At 34.3% G+C, this 22,256-nt stretch overlaps 1 protein-coding gene across 14 annotated transcripts in view; it reads right to left on the bottom strand.

Moving 5' to 3' along the window:
- exoc7 (exocyst complex component 7) overlaps positions 1-22,256 on the bottom strand; it is a 52,123-nt gene that overhangs the window by 5,064 nt on the left and 24,803 nt on the right. For 3 of the 14 annotated variants that reach the window (XM_073917536.1, XM_021480048.3, NM_213414.1), the window contains 7 exon segments: positions 17,653-17,715; positions 13,821-13,966; positions 11,712-11,963; positions 9,490-9,552; positions 9,330-9,396; positions 4,840-4,905; positions 71-191 (listed from right to left, as the gene is read on the bottom strand). In XM_073917536.1, the coding sequence (XP_073773637.1) occupies positions 71-191; positions 4,840-4,905; positions 9,330-9,396; positions 9,490-9,552; positions 11,712-11,963; positions 13,821-13,966; positions 17,653-17,715 (778 nt within the window). 14 annotated transcript variants of the gene reach the window in all.

The following is a 22,256-nucleotide window of genomic DNA, read 5'->3' as shown; positions in this document are numbered from 1 at the left end:
GGTCTGGTTTCTGATTGGTCGCTGAGATGAAGCGGTGTAAAGAATCAGAATCAGTAATGAATAAACTCACTTCTCCAGGGATTTGAGGATGTAGTTGTAGTTGTTATGAAGGAAAATGGCGCGCAGGGCTGGATCTTCATACACTTTAGCTTTATTTGACAGATTCAGCTGCAGATTACCCAGGACTTTATCTGAAAACACAACAACAACATGGTTATCTATTATCATATATTTAATTCCCAATTCACTCCGAGCTATTATAGCATTATCCACTTGTGTAACGGATTACATTAAAAGTTTTGTTCTAGTAATTGCGTTTGGATTGTCATTTTATTATAATTGTGAAATATTTCTCTTGTAGTTGTAATTAAAATACCTGACAAAAGTTTTGTGGCTTATGCAAGTTTTAGGAAGAGCAAATAATAAGTTGACTTCTGGTTGATCATTTGGTATCAGAAGTGTCTTATATGAAAGGCAAAGGCCCTTTAGATCGGTGGTTCTCAACTGGTTTGGCCATGGGACCCACATTTTTACATGGTCATCAACCCGCGGTCCAAATTTTTAGGACTATAATAAAATTTTAGTAATTATAATAAATTTGTATTTATTTATTAACATACACAAGTAGTGACAGATAAATTATAGGAAAATCACAAAGACTTACAAATAAACAATATTTTATTATTGTCATTTAACAAATGTCTCAAATTATTAAAAGTAAAAACGACAAATGTTTGGTTTCTACAAGTGCTCTTGTAAAAGCACAACACTACATATGACACAGTGAGGTTTTAAGGCTTTTTTTTGTCATCAATGTATGCAAATCCATTATTTACATATTCGTGGTCGTACTCGCGCTTTGACATATTTGTTGCTATAATTAAATGAAATTTCACATGTCAAACGGTACAGTTGTCGCTCGTGCATTTCAAAATAAAAGTCTTATTTAAGCAAAATAGGTTGAAAATTAAACATTTGGTTTTTTTTTGACCACACACTCTACGACCCACTGAAAATGTTCCCGCGACCTAGTTGAGAAACACTGCTCGAGATGATGCTTATTTGGGCACAATAAAATATGATCATGCCTTGATTTTGGCTGATTTCATTAGGACAGTGCGGTCTGACTCTGCTTAGACTAAAGTCTCATCACTGAACAGAAATAATGTCCAGTATAGAATATAAAGTCCTGCTGCAGTGGAGACAGAATGAATATTGTGTCTGACTCCATCATGAGCTTGGAGGACTGCATCCATACATCTCTGCACTGACTCAAATCACTGATTAATAAAGTCCCAGAGTTCATCAGGATTCTTTGGATTCATCTTCAACGCCTCCTCCTTCATCTTACCCCCGACATGCTAAATAATGTTCATGTCTGGTGACTGGGCTGGCCAATCTTGGAGCAGCTTGACCTTCTTTGCTTTCAGGAGCTTTGATGTGGAGGCTGAAGTATGAGCAGGAGCGCTATCCTGCTGGAGAATTGTCCCTCTCCTGTGGTTTGTAATGTAATGGGCAGCACAAGTGTCTTGATACCTCAGGCTGTTGATGTTGATCATCCACTCTGCACATCTCTTGCATGCCCACATACTGAATGTAACCCCAAACCATGATTTCTCCTTCACCAAACTTGACTGATTTCTGTGAGAATCTTCTCTCCATGCTGGTTCCAGTAGGTCTTCTGCAGTATTTGTGATGATTGGGATGCAGATCAACAGATGATTCATCAGAAAAGCCGACGAATTATCAACTAAAGGTCAAGTTATTATTTGTTGCTCTTACAACTGGGATCAACAACAAGACTTTTGTCAGGTAGTGTACTTTGTTTTATTTATTTTCATTTAAGCCTACTTCAATTTATTTAATTTAACTTAATTTTACATTTCCAAAAGCTTTTAAAAAGCTACAAATATCCTTTTGTATATAGCTTTATTTTCATTTATAATTTGGTTTGAGTAATTTTAGCATTTACTCTTATTTTAAATAGTTTCCACAGTATTTTTATTATTTTCATATTTTAATTTTATTTATAAATGAAAGCTGATATATTTTAATCTTTATTTTTGTTTAGTGTTGTTGTTGTTGATAAAAACAAACTCAAAAACAACAATGAATGCAATAACTAATGCTAATTATAAATATATTTCCGTGAGATGTTTTACATTTCTAATCAGTGCACAATTATGAAACCATTTTTACAGAAACTTAAAGGTGCAGTATGTAAGTTTGACACCCAGTTGAACTATGTGGAAACCTATTCATTGTACATATCGCTGTCAATTTCTGTATTTTGCACTGTCGTTGTATTTTGCACTGTCTGTATTTTGCACTGTAATTGTATTTGCACTGTCTGTATTTTGCACTGTAATTGTATTTGCACTGCCGTTGTATTTTGCACTGCCGTTGTATTTTGCACTGTCGTTGTATTTTGCACTGTCGTTGTATTTTGCACTGTCTTTATTTTGCACTGCCGTTGTATTTTGCACTGCCGTTGTATTTTGCACTGTCTGTATTTTGCACTGTCTGTATTTTGCACTGTAATTGTATTTTGCACTGCCGTTGTATTTTGCACTGTCTCTATTTTGCACTGTAATTGTATTTTGCACTGCCGTTGTATTTTGCACTGTCTGTATTTTGCACTGCCGTTGTATTTTGCACTGTCTCTATTTTGCACAGTAATTGTATTTTGCACTGCCGTTGTATTTTGCACTGTCTGTATTTTGCACTGTCGTTGTATGTTGCACTGTCGTTGTATTTTGCACTGTCGTTGTATTTTGCACTGCCGTTGTATTTTGCACTGTCTGTATTTTGCACTGTAATTGTATTTGCACTGTCGTTGTATTTTTCACTGTCTGTATTTTGTACTGTCTGGAGCCAGCACCTAAGCTTTTCATTCATCATAGCAAACGTGCTGCTGATGATGTTAAAATAAAAGTGATTTGATTTTGATTTGAACATGTTATTGTATTATTGAATTAAAACAAAAGCAAGTGCAGGTTGCCAGATTGAGGACACAAACAGCCGTGTGCCTGACTATCGAGCTTAAAAGCTAATTTAAGCAGTGTTCTAAATAAGAGCAACGGCACGTGACAGAAGGAACATTCTCCATATTGAAATGAGTTTTTGTTCTAACCAACACCTGAAATTGATATTTTAAAAATGGCTTCTATTTATCACAGCTGAACAACAGAAAACCGATCAGCTCAGGTACACCTCATGCACTTTATTCAGTGTTAAATGCTAATAAGGTGAGTTTGAATGCCATTTTACATCACATTTTTTGCCATCCTACTGAGAGCAGCAGCAGAGTTCACCTCAGATCTGGGAAATAAAATTAAGCATCTGAGATTGAACTTCAGAACTGTGACTCCAAACCAACACATACCAGTGATTCGGCATCTACATTTAATAATGTTAAAGAGGTTTAATATGTATTAACTACATTATAAACCTCATAATTGCATTAGAGTGCAGTGAGTGCACTATTCTGTGCTGCTGAATGGCTGTATTTACATTTCTGACGTGTTTCGTCTGGTGCAAACAGGCAAAATGCTGATCACTGCGCATCACATCACTGTAATGGAAATTCATTTATATTAATTTCCCTTGTCCTTCATCCTATGCTTTACCATGATAGACTGTTTGATATACGGTGTGTGAAAGAGGCATGGGTCAAAGCGGAGAGACAGCTAACGTAAACGTGGTATGGCCTGATTAGAAGTGATCTCCTAGGCAGTACAAGGAAGAAACCAGATATAAGAGAGAGCACACTCTGTTTTCAGTGTTTCACTCTGCAGAATCTGTCGTTGCTGTATGATTGTGAACTTCTTTATATAAAGAATGAAACTTTGAAAAGACACCCTGGGTAAGACTTTGTCTTCTTTACCACAGAGAAAGCCTCATTAAAGAAAAATTGCCACTACATCACGTAGCATGTTGTTAGGACACGGGTTTACAATGTAACCTGCTTACCTAATGTTTACGCTCATAATATTGATATTATTTGCTAATTAATAACCTCATGTGGAACTCTGAATCTGTGTCTCATTCCTAAGTCTGCTACTTACCACCGGAGGGCGCATTTCTGTCACGTAGAGAGCCTTTATGACTGAAAGAATGAAATTCGCTGTTTTCCACAAAGGCAACAGGGGGTGCTGAAATATAATTGGCTAAACTAGCATTGGGCGGGTTAAATGAGCAAAACAAAGACAGACGTTCTAGCACGTAAAACACATTTCAAAGCAGAATATCTGACTTCAGCATTGTTTTTCAGATAACGAATGTTCACTGAGCATGTTTCTGAAATATCCACAAACATATTATAGTGTTTTTATGCTTTAAAAGAGTTAAAAACTGACATACAGCACCTTTAATTAATACAAAAACTTAATAAACTAATACAAAAGAGCTTCATGACTATAAGACAGGGTTTGTCCACAATCGGTCCTCCTGGAGAGTTTAGCTCCAACCCCAATCAAACACACCTAAACAAGCTAATCAAGCTCTTACTAGGTGTACTAGAAACTTCCAGGCAGGTGTGTTAAAGCAAGTTGGAGCTAAAGTCAGCAGGACACCGGCACACCATGTCCGACTTTTGACATCCCTGCTATAAAATGTACAGTAAATTTCAGCACTCAAAACAAAACATGCATGAATTAAAAATAAAAATACGCAGCATAAATTACTTAATTCTAAACATCCGAGAGATCAGACAGCACAAAATGATCATTAAAAGCTAAAATAACACCGTTATTAACATTATAAGTGATCCTTAGGAAAAGAAACTGTAAACAAATACACAATAGAAAGATGTGAGTGTTGTTTGTGTGAGTATCTTACAGATGTATGTGCTCAACAGTTTGCGGCTGAACTCAGAGCTGTAGCTGCTGGCTGAAGAGCTGCTCTCTGTAAATCACAACACAGACATTTCAGCTGCTTTTCTCTGATCAACACACAGTAAATCCTCACTTCATTCTGCCTGACGCAGACTATTTATACAGCACTGAATCTAAATAACTCATAACCTAAATACTTGCATTGAATTGTATTTTTTTTCCTCAATAATATACATTAACTTACCACAAAAAAAAAAAATCGAAATAAACATATACTCATTTTCTGAGAAGAGAAACTGGCCTCAGATCAGCTCAACTGGCTTTGCCTCGGATTAAATTCCTATATAATATATGAGCAATATCACACGAGTAGCAGTGCGATATGGCTGTATATCGGCACTGGTGGGAGGCGTGCCGATATACAGCCATATCGCACTGCTACGAGTGTGATATTGCGTTTATACAACAGTTTGACGGCATAATTGTGTATATAAAGACTAAATCAAACATGGAAAGTCTCAAAAACCCTTTTGTATGAGGAACTACTTTCTTCCGGATTCAAATCATAAGCTGACAGTTAAACAGTTGAGCGTGCATCTTTTAAACTTTAGATCTGTAGTGTCGGCTTTTTGCTGGCTGTATGTGGGCGGAGTAATACACAAAGCGTAAAGAGGCTGTAGGAGTTCTGATATTGCAGAATATTGCATGGCTGTCAGCCAATCAGATTTGAGAACCAGACAGAACGGTTGTATAAATATATAATGTTCTACATATACTCGGAATTAAAATGGCATCCGAGGATTGCTTCATATACTGCTGCCTGTAGGCAATGATTTGAAGATCCTCAGAGTCAATAACAATAATAAAACACAGGAGATACATTTTATTACAGATTCAGCACAACAAAACATTCCCAGAAACATAAGCCTGCAACTCTTTCTGAAACACTTCTGCCTGTCTAATAGCAAATACAAGTGATTCCTTAAAGTTTAAAGTTTTCCTTAAAGTCAACGTGAAATCAAATTGACACTCTTTCCTTTAATTTCATCTAAATCTTTTCTGTAACAATGCTTATTCTTTCTGCTGATTTAATTAAGACCATTTAAACAACGCAGAATAACATTACCCAGTAATATTTCACCCCTACTGTATGCATTACGATCAAATCAGCACAGACAAATGAAGTAAATGCAGTCCTCTTGCTTGTCATGTTGACTCTGAGAACACAGGACTCTTGGACTCTTACCTCGGGGGTCTAAAGGAATATTGTAAGTGTCCCCCAGTACTACAGGACAGAAGCAAAGCAGAACAGAGAGAGAAAGAGAACAAGAGAAAGAGGCAAAGGGCAAGAAGTTAAAATAGTTTGGTTAGTGAAGAGCTCAACCACTTACAGCAGCCAGGATGAAAGAGAGCAAGATCATGCGACAGGCAGGCAGAGCTGAGTGGGTGGAGCTGAGGGGGAGGAGCTACATAATGACATGCAAATTATTTAAATGTTCAGTATGAGGATTTGTACTGGCTATATGATCATGAAGCAAAAGTGTTCAGCAGATTTAACCCAAGGCCCACGTGGAATTTGCACACACATTATAGTTTATTTATTTACTTGATGTGTGTAAATGTGTGTAAATATGTATTTATTTAGTTTTTATATTAATTTTAGCACAATTATTAACTAACTAACATGCAAATGTTTATATGATTTCTTTACAATACCATTTGTAAAGTAATATTTTCTGTATTTTAGTAAATGAGAGACTTGCTTTGTTGCCAAACACGTGGATCTAATTGAATTTGCATTGCAAACCCAAAAGTGATTCTTTTTTATTTCATGCTTCAGGATTTTAGCTAATATACTAACAAAATCATTCAATTAGCAGATTATTTTGCTTGTTTTAAGAAAAAACTCATTTACTTTTGACATATTAGTTCTTAAAACAAGACAATACTTTTTGCCCGTCTAGAAAATGCTTCTTAATTTAAGAATTTTTAGATATTTGGACAGAAACAAGACTATTATTATTAATATTATCAAATAAAACAAACACAATATAAAATAATTCTAACAAAAGTTCTAATAACAGACTAAAATATAGCAAATCATTTATATTATATTATTTCATTATTATAATACAACAGTACTGTATTAAGTTCTATTATATTAATGTACATTTTAAAATAATCGATTAATAAAAAATAGAACAAGAAGTATTAATCGAGTGTTACGACTGAAGTTTATTTATTTATTATTGCGAATTGCATGTCTTTTTTTTTTGTCCCGCCTTCGTGTTGTTTTTCTGTTATCCTATAGGCTCCTCTACCGGTGTGATCCCGTGTTCTGATTGGCTGCTGGTCTCGGAGGCCTGTATAAAAAGGAGCCTCCGGCAGGGTTAGGGGAACTCATTTGTGCTGCGTTCGGTGCTGGGAGTGGAGCTCTTGGATTTCCCTTAGCCCTCCGGCCAACGACCAACAATCAATTTTGTACCATTATTCATACGTTTACCTAATTTGGAGAGTTTGAGCGTGTAGGGGTGGCCTGCCTATTTATTTGATTACTTTTGACTTTGTTTATGTTTAGGGAGAAAGGTAAGCTTCCTGTATTTAAAAAAATATATATAATTAGGTAATGTAGTGCATTTACTTTATACATTCTGTTGTTTGTTATTTTGGCCTGTGGCCACCCTGAAGAGATGCTCATATATATTTACTAAATTTTTCTATAATAAATATATTTATATACTCTCAACTGAGTGTCTGAGTTTGGTTGTCGACCGAAGGAAATCTTTTGCATTAAGTTTTTGTTTTGATTGGGAAATCCACCACCCAAACACATTTGTTTTCTTCGTTTATTATGCCCATGTTGTTTTCCCCTAGACTTGGGGCGTAATACGAGTAAAAGTAGACCGCAATTTCTGATTTCAGTCAAATGCTATTTGGTATTTATTTTAATGTTCACAGTATAGTGTAATGAACAAAGTATTAAGCAAGAATATAAAGAAATGTGCGTCCTCTATTTTTCTTTGAGCAGTTTATTGCCAATTAGAGACTAAACTGTTATTATATGCAGGATGGAAAGTGAAGGTCGAGGGGAAAATAGCTGAATATGATTTTTATAACATAATTCCAGAATATCACCTTGAGAAAAAAAATACAAAAAACAAAAGGAAAAAAGAAATGCAGACTGCAGGAAATGTGAAAAGATGACAAATAAGGAGACAGAAGGATGAGGACAGTAGCCTGTGTGTTATGAACATTAATGCAATAAGAACAGACATTTCAGCAGTCCAGTATACAGCTTAGATCTGGTCTTCAACTGTATAATGTGTCATTAATAAGCCAAGAATATTTGCAGCCGAAGTCAAAATTATTCACTCCTGTTATGTGATTTTGTTCTTTCTTTGTCAAATATTTCCCAAAGGATGTTGAACAGATTCAGGATTTTTTCACAGTATTTCCTATAATATTTTTTCTTCTGGAGAAAGTCTTATTTGTTTTATTTTGGCTAGAATAAAAGCAGTTTTTAATTTTTTAAAAACATTTTAAGGTCAATATTATTAGCCCCTTTACGCTATATTTGTTTTGGATGGTTTAGAGCAGGGGTGCTCAATCCTGTTCCTGGAGATCTACCTTCCTGTACAGTTTAGCTCCTACCCTGATCAAACCCACCTGAACCAATTAATTAGGACCCGAAATCCGCTTGATAATTATAGACAGGTGTGTTTGATAAGGGTTGCAACTGAAATCTGCAGGAAGGTAGATCTCCAGGAACAGGATTGGCCACCCCTCTCTGCTGAAAAATCTTGCTTAAACCAGCCTAGGCTGGTTGGCTGGTTTTAGCTGGTCGACCAGGCTGGTTTTAGAGGGATTTTGGCCATTACCAGGCTGGTTTCCAGCCATTTCCAGCCTGGTCTTAGTTGGTCAGGCTGGAAAATTACCAGCCAAATCCAGCTAAAACCAGCTTGGTTTAAGCTGGACATAGCTGGTTTTGGCTGGACTCCCAGCTTGGCTAGGCTGGTCAAGCTGGTTTGCCTGACCAGCTAAGACCAGGCTGGAAATGGCTGGAAACCAGCCTGGAAGTGGCCAAAACCCCTCTAAAACCAGCCTGGTCGACCAGCTAAAACCAGCCAACCAGACTAGGCTGGTTTAACCTAGATTTTTCAGCAGGGCTGGTTTAGAGAGTAAACCCCTGTTATACAATGACTTGGCTAATTACCCTAATTTTACCCTAATTAACCCAGTGAATCCTTTAAATGTCTCTTTAAGCTGTATAGAAGTGTCTTGAAGAATATCTAGTCTAATATTATTTACTGTCATCATGGCAAAGATCAAATAAATCAGTTATTAGAGATGAGTTATTAAAATTAGTATGATTAGAAATGTGTTTTAAAAATCTGCTTTTCGTTAAACAGAAATTGGGGACAAAACATACAGGAGGGCTAATAATTGTGACTTCAACTGTATGTAATGTCTGTTTTTCTGTAGTCTGTGTTTTACCCTGAGACGCCAGCATCGCTCCTGCTGTTTCCTGGAAATCCAGCAGCTGCTGCAGAAACAGGATTGCCTGACAAAATACATTAGGAGAAGACATTTATTTATAATAAAACACCACTTTGAGTACGTTTACTGCATGAAATGGACAATGAAGAGATCTTACATTGCTGGTCAGCTCATGCACAGTTCCATCTTTCGGCATGTTGTACTCTTTATCCGGATCATTCTGTCGGAGAGAAAAACATAATCAATATACAGTTAAAGTCAGAATTATTAGAACGCCTTTGAATTTTATTTTCTTTTTTAAATATTTCCCAAATGATGTTGAACAGAGCAAGGAAATGTTCACAGTATGTCTGATAATATTTTTTCTTCTAGAGAAAGTCTTATTTGTTTTATTTCAGCTAGAATAAAAGCAGTTTTTAATTTTTTAAACACCATTTTTAGGACAAAATTATTAGCCCCTTTAAACAAATTTTTTATCCAGTAGTCTACAGAATAAACCATCGTTATACAATAACTTGCCTAATTACTCTAACCTGCCTAGTTACCCTAATTACCCTAGTTAAGCCTTTAAGTGTCACTTTAAGCTGTATAGAAGTGTCTTGAAGAATATCTAGTCTAATATTATTTACTGTCATCATGACAAAGATAAAATAACTCAATTATTAGAAATGAGTTATTAAAATTATTATGATTAGAAATGTGTTGAAGAAATCATTTCTCTGTTAAACAGAAATTGGGGAAAAAATAAACAGGGAAGCTAATAATTCAGGGGGGCTTATAATTCTGACTTCAACTGTATATGGAATAATTATTGTCATTATGAAAGTATATAATTAGACTTATAAACCTATATAAAATTATAAATTAATATATGGGGGGGGGATGGGGGGGGGGTAGCAAGAAGGTCGCTGGTTTGAGCCTCGGCTGGGTCAGTTGGCATTTCTGTGTGGAGTTTGCATGTTCTCCCTGTGTGTGGTGTGGGTTTCCTCAGGGTGTTCCTGTTTTCCCCACAGTCCAGAAACATGCGCTATAGGTGAGTTGGGTAACCTAAATTCTCTGTAGTGTATGTGTGTGAATGATAGTGTATTGGTGTTTTACAGTGATGGGTTGCAGATGGAAGGCCATCCGCTGCATAAAACATATGCTGGATAAGTTGGCGGCCTCTGAATAATAAAGAGACTAAGCCGAAAAGCAAATGAACAAATTAATGAAAATTAAAATTTGATACTAAAGGTTGAAGATCAGAAGGGGGCAAGTGATATTTCATTTTAGGAAGGGGCCAAAACTGTTTAATTTAACAAAATGACTATATTTTGATCTTAATCTTGATTTTAATCTTTTATAATACATATTTTTACACACATGGATGAACAATATACTTGAATAGATAATATATATATTTTTAAATAATAAAAGAAAAATTAAATAATAAATTCTTAAATTATTATTACATTCATTCTATTGCATTAAATTTTTATTTAATTAAAATATTAAATAATAATAATTATTATTATTAATATTATTTTAAACATTATTAAATGTATCAACAACATAATAAATAGTATTATTAAAGAAAATAAATACAATATAACAAAATATTATTAATATGAATATAAATACTAATAACAGACTACTTAAATACAATTATTATATTATTTGTTGTATTATATTGATATGCACTATTAAATTATTAATAATAATGGTTTTAAATACACAATAATTAAGTATTATTCTTAATATTATTATTCTAATTATTATTAAAATGCATTATTTAAAATAATATGATAAATAGTATTATTAAAGAAAACAAATACAACATATTAATAATAATATATTTACTAATAAGAGACTATCAAAATACATTAACTATATTATTTGTTGTATTATATTAATATGCATTTTTTAAATAAGTAAAATAAAATAATAAACAATAATTAATTAACAAAAAACAATAATTGTTATAAATACACAATAATGAAGAATTATTTTAAATATTATTATTCAGAATATTATTAAAATACATGAGTAATAATTTTATAATAAATAAAAATGTTGGAGAAAGTAAATACAAAATAACAATAATAACATTAATATAAGCACTAACAACAAACTACTTAGACAAAAATTATATTATTTATTGTATTATATTAATATACATTTTAAAATAAGTAAAAATAACTGTTTTAAATAATTAATAATGAAGAATTAAATGATTAATAATAATAATACATATTATTGTTTTTAATAATTTAAACAAAATAAAACATTTTGAATATTTATTTAACTACAAATGATTAATTAAAGATTCACAAATATAAATATTTTACTAACAAACAACATAAATACAATTAAATATAAAAATATAGATGTAAAATGAACCTTAATGCTGTCAGCAAACTCTTCCAGTGCTTTCGCTCCAATAGTCTCCATAGAGGTGATGAGCGCCGGCAGCTTGTTTTTGGTGCTCGCCGCTGTTCCCTGCAGTGTGGCATCGAAGTCTGGTTTGGTCTGTTTGAGATGCCGTAAGATGGGGAAGATGGTCAGAACGGCGGAGTAATCGTGTCTCATGATGGCTCGACGCGCAGCAGACACGATATTATCACCTTCCAGCATTAAATTATCCAGCGCTTCCTGCAAACACACAACGCTGGGAGTCAACACACATGCAGGTCCACTCACGAATGGTCACATTTAAGCACTTTTTAAGCACTTTCTGGGTGTAATTACACATTTTTTTACATTTAAAATTATACATTTAAATAATATGTAAGCAAATTAGATATTTGCATACATATACATGCTATGATATACCAGATGATTTTTGTTTTAGTATTCTGTAGCACAGTATGGTAATCTAAGGAAAAATGTCAACCACATATTTGCCCCAAGTGTATTAAATTACTGCAGGGTTTTTCAAAGTCTAAGACAGTGGGCCTCCCTTTTGACACAACTTATCCATTGGCGCCCCCCTCCTCCCAAACACGCACGCACGCATATATATATATAAAGACACAGACAGATGTCAGACTGTTAACTCACTTTTATCATCATTTGCATGAAAGTGCAATTATTTACAGAGTAATAACAAGCATTTTAATATAACGTTTTTAAAACTAGGATGATGGTTCAATATGAATAGAACAGTTCCAAGAACTGTCCGTCCCAGTCAAAACAGTGGAAGTTTAGCGGGTCTCATGCTGTCATTGCCAAAATATTTTGACAAACCACACATAAAGGTCGTGGTTCCTCAGCTGGTCCTGTCCACGTAAATCCTAAACTCAAATACTGATCATCATATCGTTGTCTTTTGGGTTTAAGCCCTGAACTTGAAGGCTTTTGTGGCGAGGGGGCGTGGCCGAGCGCCGTGGGAACGGAGTGAGGCCACCGCGTAAGTGGATCCACCTGCGGTGCGCACCTGCCTCAGATCCCACGGAAGGAGCTCTGGATCATAAAAGGAGGAACAAGGGCAGAGGAAGCCGAGAGAGGACCGGACCCAAACATATTTTACTTTTGCTTTCAGTTTGACGGCAGTCTCCGTGAGGATCTGCCGTCCGTTTGTTTTGGTTTAGATGGAGCTGCCGTCACTGTCACTTTAAAACTGCTTCGGTTCTCCGCCTCCTTCCCGGCGGCCAAAGGGCCGTGAACTTCATTACAGTTTTGAATCGGGGTGGGTCTCAGAAACCGACCCAATGTATTAGCAGGCATATAATAAACGTTTAAATATAATAAAAAATACATATAATAATTAAACTTAATAATTATATTTTTATTATATTATATTTTTTCCTGCGCCTCCCCTGACATGCTTTGGCGCCCCCCAGGGGAGGCGCGCCTCACACTTTGAAAACCCCTGAATTACTGTCATTGACTCTCCTAAATGTCATTAAAACTGACATTTCTCCCTATAAAGAAAATCAGGGGTAAAATAATAAGTCGAATAACAAGAGATATAAGACAGTATATGGAAAAGGCCATACTGTGAGCCTCAGACACTGTTGTTTTCTCATTCTTGTGTAAATTGCATGAGTGTACAATCCCGATTGACAATCAAAACACAAGGCAGACTGCTGCGTGACTCACGGGCCACGCCTGCATCATCTGCATGTACTTTAAGTCATGTTCAAACGTCATCAGGAGATCACTAGCCAAAACACAGACTGATATGTTGGGATCATTAATACACGTTTGATAAGCCACAACATTTCCTAGTGAGACAACAATGATCTCTTTCCTCCCTTAGTTCTTTGTAGGTTTATTTTCAACTTACTATGTATGTGGGACTTTTATTTTGAAAATGAGAGATGCAGATTGTTTACTATGTGTTATTAAATAATGACAGACACGTTCAAACTCACGTCAGGACAAATGCAGGATTTATAGATTATAAATGTATACCCCACCCCCTCACAACCCCCCTGCATTTTTTCCATACCTTGAGAGAATACTAGGTTCAAATTCAAGGGTTATTAGCACTCACACAGCCCTGACCTGAATGAGCGAGTCGAAGGTTTTCTTCTGGTGGTGTTCAGGAATGATCTCGGTCAGTAAAGCGTATTCACTCTGAGCCAGCTTCACAAACGCACTGATGCAGTGGATGTAGGAGTCGATCTCGATGTCCAGCACATCATCTTTCCCTGAGATACACACACACACACACACGAATGTTAAAAAAATTACCAAGTGCTATAAAATGGAAAGAAGAAAAGGCTTTTAAATCATGATGACAGTGACATAATATTCTACTAGTTTATTGCAAGATACTAGCATTCAGTTTAAAGTAAATTAGAAACTAGGTTAATTAGGCAAGTCATTGGACATCAATGGTTTGTTCTGTTGCCAATCAAAACAATTAAAATATTAAGGAGGCTAATAATATTGACCTTAGATGTTAGCTGTTAGTTAATATTGATCCTTAGCTGGATTAATATATATATATATATATATATATATATATATATATATATATATATATATACATACACACACACACATACATACATACATACACACACACACACACACACACACACACACACACACACACACACACACACACACACACACACACACACACATATATATATATATATATATATATATATATATATATATATATATATATATATATATATATATTAATCCAGCCAAACTAAAAGAAACACGACTTTTTGGGGGAAAAACAAAACACAATAGGAAAAACTGTGAAAATGTTTCCTGCATTGTTGAACAGCACTTTAACTGCACATGCTAATTAACAAAGTTTTTTATTTTATTTACTTAAAACCACAACAACAACAAAATATTACAACTTTTAAATTCAAATATAGATAAACAAGTGTGCAGCTGTGTACTTACTTTACGCAAAACTTATAAAGGTTATACAAAAAAGTATTACGTAAAAGTATTACCTAGTATAAAAAAGAATGTGTATATGCACTCACCGGCCACTTTATTAGGTACACCTGTCCAACTACCTGGTAAATTTCTAATCAGCCAATCACATGGCAGCAGCTCAATGCCTTTAGGCATTTATACATGATCAAGATGATCTGCTGCAGTTCAAAGCAAGCATCAGAATGGGGAAGAAAGGGGATTTAAGTGACTTTGACGTGGCTTGGTTATTGGTGCCAGACGGGCTGGTCTGAGTATTTCAGAAACTGCTGATCTACTGGGACTTTCACGCACAAGCGTCTCTAGGGTTTACAGAGAATGGTCTGACAAAGAGGAAATATCCAGTGAGTGGCAGTGCTGTGGGTGCAAATGCCTTGTTGATGCCGGAGGTCAGAGGAGAATGGCCAGACTGGTTCCAGCTGATAGGAAGGCAACAGTAACTCAAATAAGCACTCGTTACAACCGAGCTCTGCAGAAGAGCATCTCTGAACACACAACACGGCCAACCTTGAGGCGGATGGGCTACAGCAGCAGAAGAGCACACCGGGTGCCGCTCCTGTCAGCTAAGAACAGGAAACTGAGGCTACAATTCACACAGACTCACCAAAACTGGACAATAGAAGATTGGAGAAACGTTGCCTGCTCTGATGAGTCTCCATTTCTGCTGTGACATTCGGATGGTCGGGTTAGAATTTGGCATCAACAACATAAAAGCATGAATCCATCATGCCTTGTATCAGCGGTTCAGGCTGGTGGTGGTGGTGGAATGTTGTGGGGGAGACTTTCTTGGCCCATTAGTACCAATTGAGCATCAACATCACAGCCTACCTGAGTATTTTTGGCAACCATGTCCATCTTTTTATGACCACAGTGTAATTCCAGCAGGATAACGAACAATGTCATAAAGCGTGAATCATCTCAGACTGGTTTCTTGAACATGACAATGATGTCAATATAGAGCAAAATCTCTGGGGAATATTTCCAGTACCTTGTTGAATCTACGCCCTGAAGGATTAAGGCAGTTCTGAAGGCAAAAGGGGGTCAACCCAGTACTAGTAAGGTGTACCTAATAAAGTGGCCGGTGAGTGCATTTTTTTATATTCTGTATAATTCAACAAACACAACAAACAGAACAAACCCCCTAATAGTTCTTAATATAAAATCCTCCAAAGTTAATAGTTTATGAGCTGCATTAATGCATATCAATCATGAATAAATGTGAGCAATGTTTGAACCTGATGGTAAAACTTTCTTTGATTAGTCGCTAACACATAAGCGACTTTACACGGCAAGATCAATACAGACAAAATACATATATAAAGATATATAACAATAACAAAAACAACTTTATCGTTAATAAGTTAAAATTCAAAAGAAAACACTTCAAATTTGACATTAACATTAAATATGACTTGTCTTGATGCTGAAATAAATGTGCAAATAATTAAATGTGAAAAGTTTCTCAAAAGCCCTCATGATTGTTTTTGATGAATCAACAAAGATACTTCATTTGATTAACTTGCAGTCATTTAGACTGAGAGAATCACTGAATCTTCAAACTGAATCTCAGGGCCCTATCATACACCCGGCGCAATGTGGCGCAAGACGCGGTGCAATACTTGTTTGCTAGTTTCAGCTTGGCGCAAGAATCGTTTTGAGGCGTTACGCTACGCTGTTTAAATAGCAAATGCATTAGCGCTCATATGTGCACCCGTAGGCGTTCTGGTCTAAAAAGGAAGGTGTTCTGAGGCGGACCGCTGGCGCGTTGCTATTTTGAGAAACTAAAATAGATTTTTCATTAGACCAAAACTAACCCGGTCTAAACTCCAGCACAGAGTTGCGCCTCGCTTACACACTGCTTAATACGCACAAGAGAGCAATAGGCAAATATCTTTACATATGAAAAAATTAAATATTAAGGATATATATAGGATATAATAAGAATAGATATAGGATATAAATATAAAGGATTAAAATATTACAAAACATTATTTTCTAGCCTACATAAATATGAAAAATCACTGCTTTTATGTCTTCTTCATCTCGGGAGGCTTTTTCAGTTCATTCATAACAATTTGCTTTTGTATAATGTTATTATTATCAGCAGTATTATTTATTATATCCATATTTATATTTGTTTTATTAAAAACAAGCTTAGATTTGTCCACCTGTCAGGTTTAAGACCATATGGGGCACAGCATGTGTTTTAGGATATAACTCAGGTTTTTGAGCACATTTTGTTATTATTGTTCATTTATTCGTTTGCTGGAAATTAGAACTGAATTTAGAAATAGTTTTGAAATTATTTTTGCGCTTAACAAAAGCAGATTAATTATTTATAGACTAATTGATGTCTGTACGTAAAGGTTTCCCTATCCAAGAGCGAAAGTGAAAGATCCACTATCCCTCATTCTCACGCAGTAGATGCTCTGTTTACTTTACATCCTGTAAATAGCTAATGTGTTCTTGGCGCGACGCAGCTGGCTCTTAAAGGGAATAGGAGAATTGGTTTATTCTCAAAACACACCTATAACTCATTAAGAAAATAAACACAACCCTTTTACACCATGCGCCATGGCGCAAAGCGGATTTTCCCGTCCGTAAATTATCAAAAATGCGTTCTGACATGCCCTGAAAGCGTTTGCGCCCTGCGTTTTGCGCTCTGCGCATGGACCATCAGAACAGAGCCCTCAGTGTTTAATGCGCTTTGTTGAAGCTCTACCAACAGAATCTCTGACAGAAAATAATCCAGATTCAACACTTAGTTGGTAAAACAAAAACACCTGGATGTTAAAATACACATTAATTAAAACATACACCCTCAAGACTCTGTGTATTCACTAATGTAATAAAAATCTTGGGAACCAGTCAAAATCATTTTCAGTGTGTCATTTTGAGCTCTTTTTACTGGTACTGTGTTCAGACTCACCTGCAGTCGCCCCGTGCTTTTCATCAGACAGGTGCTTGACCCCCCGCAGGTCATGCTCGAAACCTAATTGGTTAGGATATAGTCACATGACCCACTGATTCTCTCTCTATTTATATAAAGGGAGCTGAAGAGCTGAACCCGCCACAAAGCAGAGCAAACCCTGACGCTTCACACACTGTGCTGGTGGGGATGTTAGTGGGGGTTCTGAGTGCACCGATGAAGCAGAGGATTATGGGAAATCACAGCAGTTTGTGTCCTCAGTAGGAGACTGAAAAACATTATTACATTCTTCCTGCTGCTAAAGTAATCTGTGTTGTAGGCTAAAACAAATTTATTTGAACATTTCTAAGTGCACAGCACACATTTTTGAACCAGATTTAATGTAGAAATTTCTAGAAAATGTACAAAAAATTAAAAAGATTTGGCAAATAGCACTGAAATAAAGGTTTCAGAATACTAAACACTTTCCTTGTAAATTGCTTTACTTGATGGGCTGTTCATAAGACTGTCATTAAACTTTAGAATCATGACAAGTCACGTCATTAATGTGAATGAGAATTTTCTGCATGCTTATAACAACTGTTATTAAGTGTCATTTGCGCATGAAAACTTAAATGGAAAGATGACACTGTTTGTTATGACGATTCTTTGTAAAAATTTGTCCTTTCCTAGAAAACTCTACATTAAATCTGGTTCAAGAACGGCTTCTGTGCGCTTGGAAAAGTCAACACACTGTTACTTTAAGTCAGAATTAATATTTCAAATATTCAGATTTTTTTTAAAGGATGCAGATGTATAATGCAGTGCTGTTTTAGTGTTGGTCAAACAATGAAATAATATTTTAAAGTAGCTTTTATATTTAGTTTTCATTTCAGTTTTAATAATTTGGTATTTCTGTTTTTAAAAATTATATATCAAAAATGATATACACCCCCGAATTGAAGTCATTTTAGTAATTCGATACAGTAACATTAATAAAAGGTTTTTAAACTTTACAGTTTTGTTATGTAATATATATTATTTAAGATATTTTCAATGTCAATTTTTTTTGTTTTTTTGAGACACGGCATATATATGTATACATACATAACATACATACACACAGCCCCTCTGAATTATTAAAGCCCCTGTTATTTTTTCCCCCACAGTTTTAATAACTCATTTCTAATAACTGATTTATTTTATCTTTTTTCATGATGACATTAAATAGTATTTTACTAGATTTTTTCATGACACTTCTATACAGCCTAAAGTGACATTTAGAGGCTTAACTAGCTGACTTCAACTGAATATATACATGTGTATATATATATATATATATATATATATATATATATATATATATATATATATATATACACACACACACACACGTGTATACACACACACACACACACACACACTTTTGTATATATATATATATATATATATATATATATATATATGTATATATATATATATATATATATATATATATGTATATATATATACATACATACATACACATATATACACGTGTATATATATATATATATATATATATATATATATATATATATATATATATATATATATATATACACACACACACACGTGTAATATATATAACACATGTAATATATATATATATATATATATATATATATATATATATATATATATATATATATATTTTTTTTTTTTTTTTTTTTTATGAAGTAAGAATTATTTGTGCCCCCTTGAAATTTTTTTTCTTTTTTAAATATTTCCCAAATTTTATTAAACAGAGCAAGGAAATTTTCACAGTATGTCTGATAATATTTTTTATCTTCTGGAGAAAGACTTAATTACTTTATTTGGGCTAGAAAAAAAATCTTTTAGTTTGTTTGAAATCTTTTAGTAGTTGAGTTTTTAGTTTTTAAATGAGCATTTTCAGGTCAAAATTTTTGCCCCTTATATATTTTTTCGATAGTCTCCACAGAACAAACCATCGTTATACAAAAACTTGCATAATTACCCTAACCTGCCTAGTTAACCTAATTAACCTAGTTAAGCCTTTAAATGTTTCTTTAAGCTGTATAGAAGTGTCTTGAAGAATATCTAGTCTAATATTATTTACTGTCATCATGACAAAGATCAAATGAATCAGTTATTAGAGATGAGTTATTAAAACTATTATGATTAGAAATGTGTTGAATAAATCTGCTCTCCGTTAAGCAAAAATTAGGAAAAAAAATAAACAGGGGCTAATAATTTAATGGGCTAATAATTCTGACTTTAACTGTATATATATATATATTTTTTTATTTATATTTTTTTTATAGCAATTTTAGTACTCTTGTCTAAATTTATTTTATTTCAGTTCACATCAGTAATCAAATTCTCCAGAATTATAGATAAATAAATGTTCAGCGAAGTCTTTTACAACACATTTTACACGTTCATTTGCAAAAACTACTTAGTTAAGTGCTGTCACACACTGCCATGTTTGCCAATCACTTATAAAAATAGTTTTAAGGTAGCTTAATTAACTTTTTTCTTGGACTGCCATAAAATAAATAACATCTGACAGCAATGCAAATGAATCTATACAGCAGGAACAGAAGAGTGCAGGAAGTTTGCGCTCTCTCTCTCCACTAAGGACAAAACTGCTGTGCTCCATGAGTTTCCTTCACGTCTGCTGCTGTTTTCCCAACAACAGCTCAAAAACACAGCAAAAGTGGGAGAAAAGAGGAAGGAAACCAGAAAGAGCGCGTGCTTTACCTTCCAGAGGGGTGAGGTTAGAACCCTTTTTTCCATCCAGGCCATGCTGAGAGTACTGTTTGAGCAGATTCTGAGCCTTACGAATGGTGCCTGCTCCCATCAACACCCACAGAGAGACAGAGAAGAAGAAGAAGAGGAGGAAGAAGAGGAGGAGGAGGAAGAGGAGGAACACCGTGAGGAAGAGGAAACCCTGATCACCACTGCAGAGGAACAACCCAGAGCAATACACACCCTTCCAGACTACAGACAACACACTACTAACACATTCACACTCGTCACACACACACTGTTCAAACAGGTACATATATACAGACACACACATAAACAAACACACACTCTCAAACACAAATAGGAACATACTTGAGTCCACACACACACAGACATGCACACACACACACTCTCTAAACTACATACACACACACACACACACACACTCAAAACTGCACACACTAACAGAAACGTGCATTCACATACACAAACACACTGTACACAAGCACGCACATACACACAGACATACTATACATATACACATGCAATGCACAAAAATCACATCACAACTTCTACAGCTAAACAAACTGGAACACACATCTCCCTCACACACACACACTGAGGAGAAAACACAAGCGGTTAATCCATCACAGCGTTTACACTACAGCATTGTGTTGTACAGTGATGTTAATGCAGTCAGGAACACTAGCGCTGCTCAAACACATCATCAAAACCATTACACACACACACATCATCATAAACTCATCCTGGACACACACACATATATGCTTAAACACAGGCGGGGGTCTTAAAGGGGTCAGATCATCATTTACATCATCAGATCTCATTTAGATCCACTGTATAATGTGCTTTCTAAACAAAGATTATTTTACATGCTGCTGTTTATCAGCAGTACATGAGAAGCAGATCGGTTCAAAACTAATGATGTGTTGATTTCAGGATTATTACTGTCAGGTAAAACTAAAAATAATACTTGCAATAAAGAAAATGTTAAGTGAAATAACAAAATAAAATCTGATAAAATTTGGTTTATGTAATATAATAATTAACACTGAAATTAAAATGATTAAAAACTAGACTATCAGACGTACAGTATTTGTAAAATAAAATGTTGTTAAAATAAATTACTGTTAAATAAAAAAAATGATGTTAAAATAAATAATAAAATAAACAAGTTTTGGAAAAAATGTTAAATATTATATTAATTCTAATATAATATATAACTGTGTGTCATTCAGGTACAAAAGCAATATTTTTTATTTAGTTTACACTGAAATAATGAAAACAAAAAAATGTTATTATTAAAAACCAAACAGATATATTTAGAATTAAATGAAAATGACAAAAAAAACTTTGTCATTTAAATAAATAATAAAATAAAAACAATAAAAAGATGAAAAATTGTAATTAAACAAAATATTATATATTTTTTATGCATTGAAATAAAGCAATGTTAAGAGAAATAAAATAAAATAAACAGAAAATTCTGCTTCAAATCATTTTCATTTAGTTGACATTATAGTAACTAAAACTGAAAGGAAAAGGATTTACAACTACACAGACATATTTAGACTAAAATGAAAATGACAAAAGATTTAATCATTCAAATAAACAATAAAATAAAACAAAGTCTAAAAATAAATGTATTTAGAAAAAATGTGAAATATCGAAATTAAATAAAATGTAATTTATGCCTTGAAATAAAATAATGTTAACAGAAATAAAATAAAAATAACATTCCCAAAGCAATCATTTTAATTTAGTTGATGATACTATAACAACCAAAACTGACTTAAATTACTTAAAAATATATATAAATAAGTTTAGGAAAAAGGTGAAATATTGTAATTGAA

Source organism: Danio rerio, chromosome 12, assembly GCF_049306965.1.
Source record: "Danio rerio strain Tuebingen ecotype United States chromosome 12, GRCz12tu, whole genome shotgun sequence".
NCBI classification, from domain to species: Eukaryota; Metazoa; Chordata; class Actinopteri; order Cypriniformes; family Danionidae; genus Danio; species Danio rerio.
This window is presented reverse-complemented; position numbering and strand designations above follow the sequence as displayed.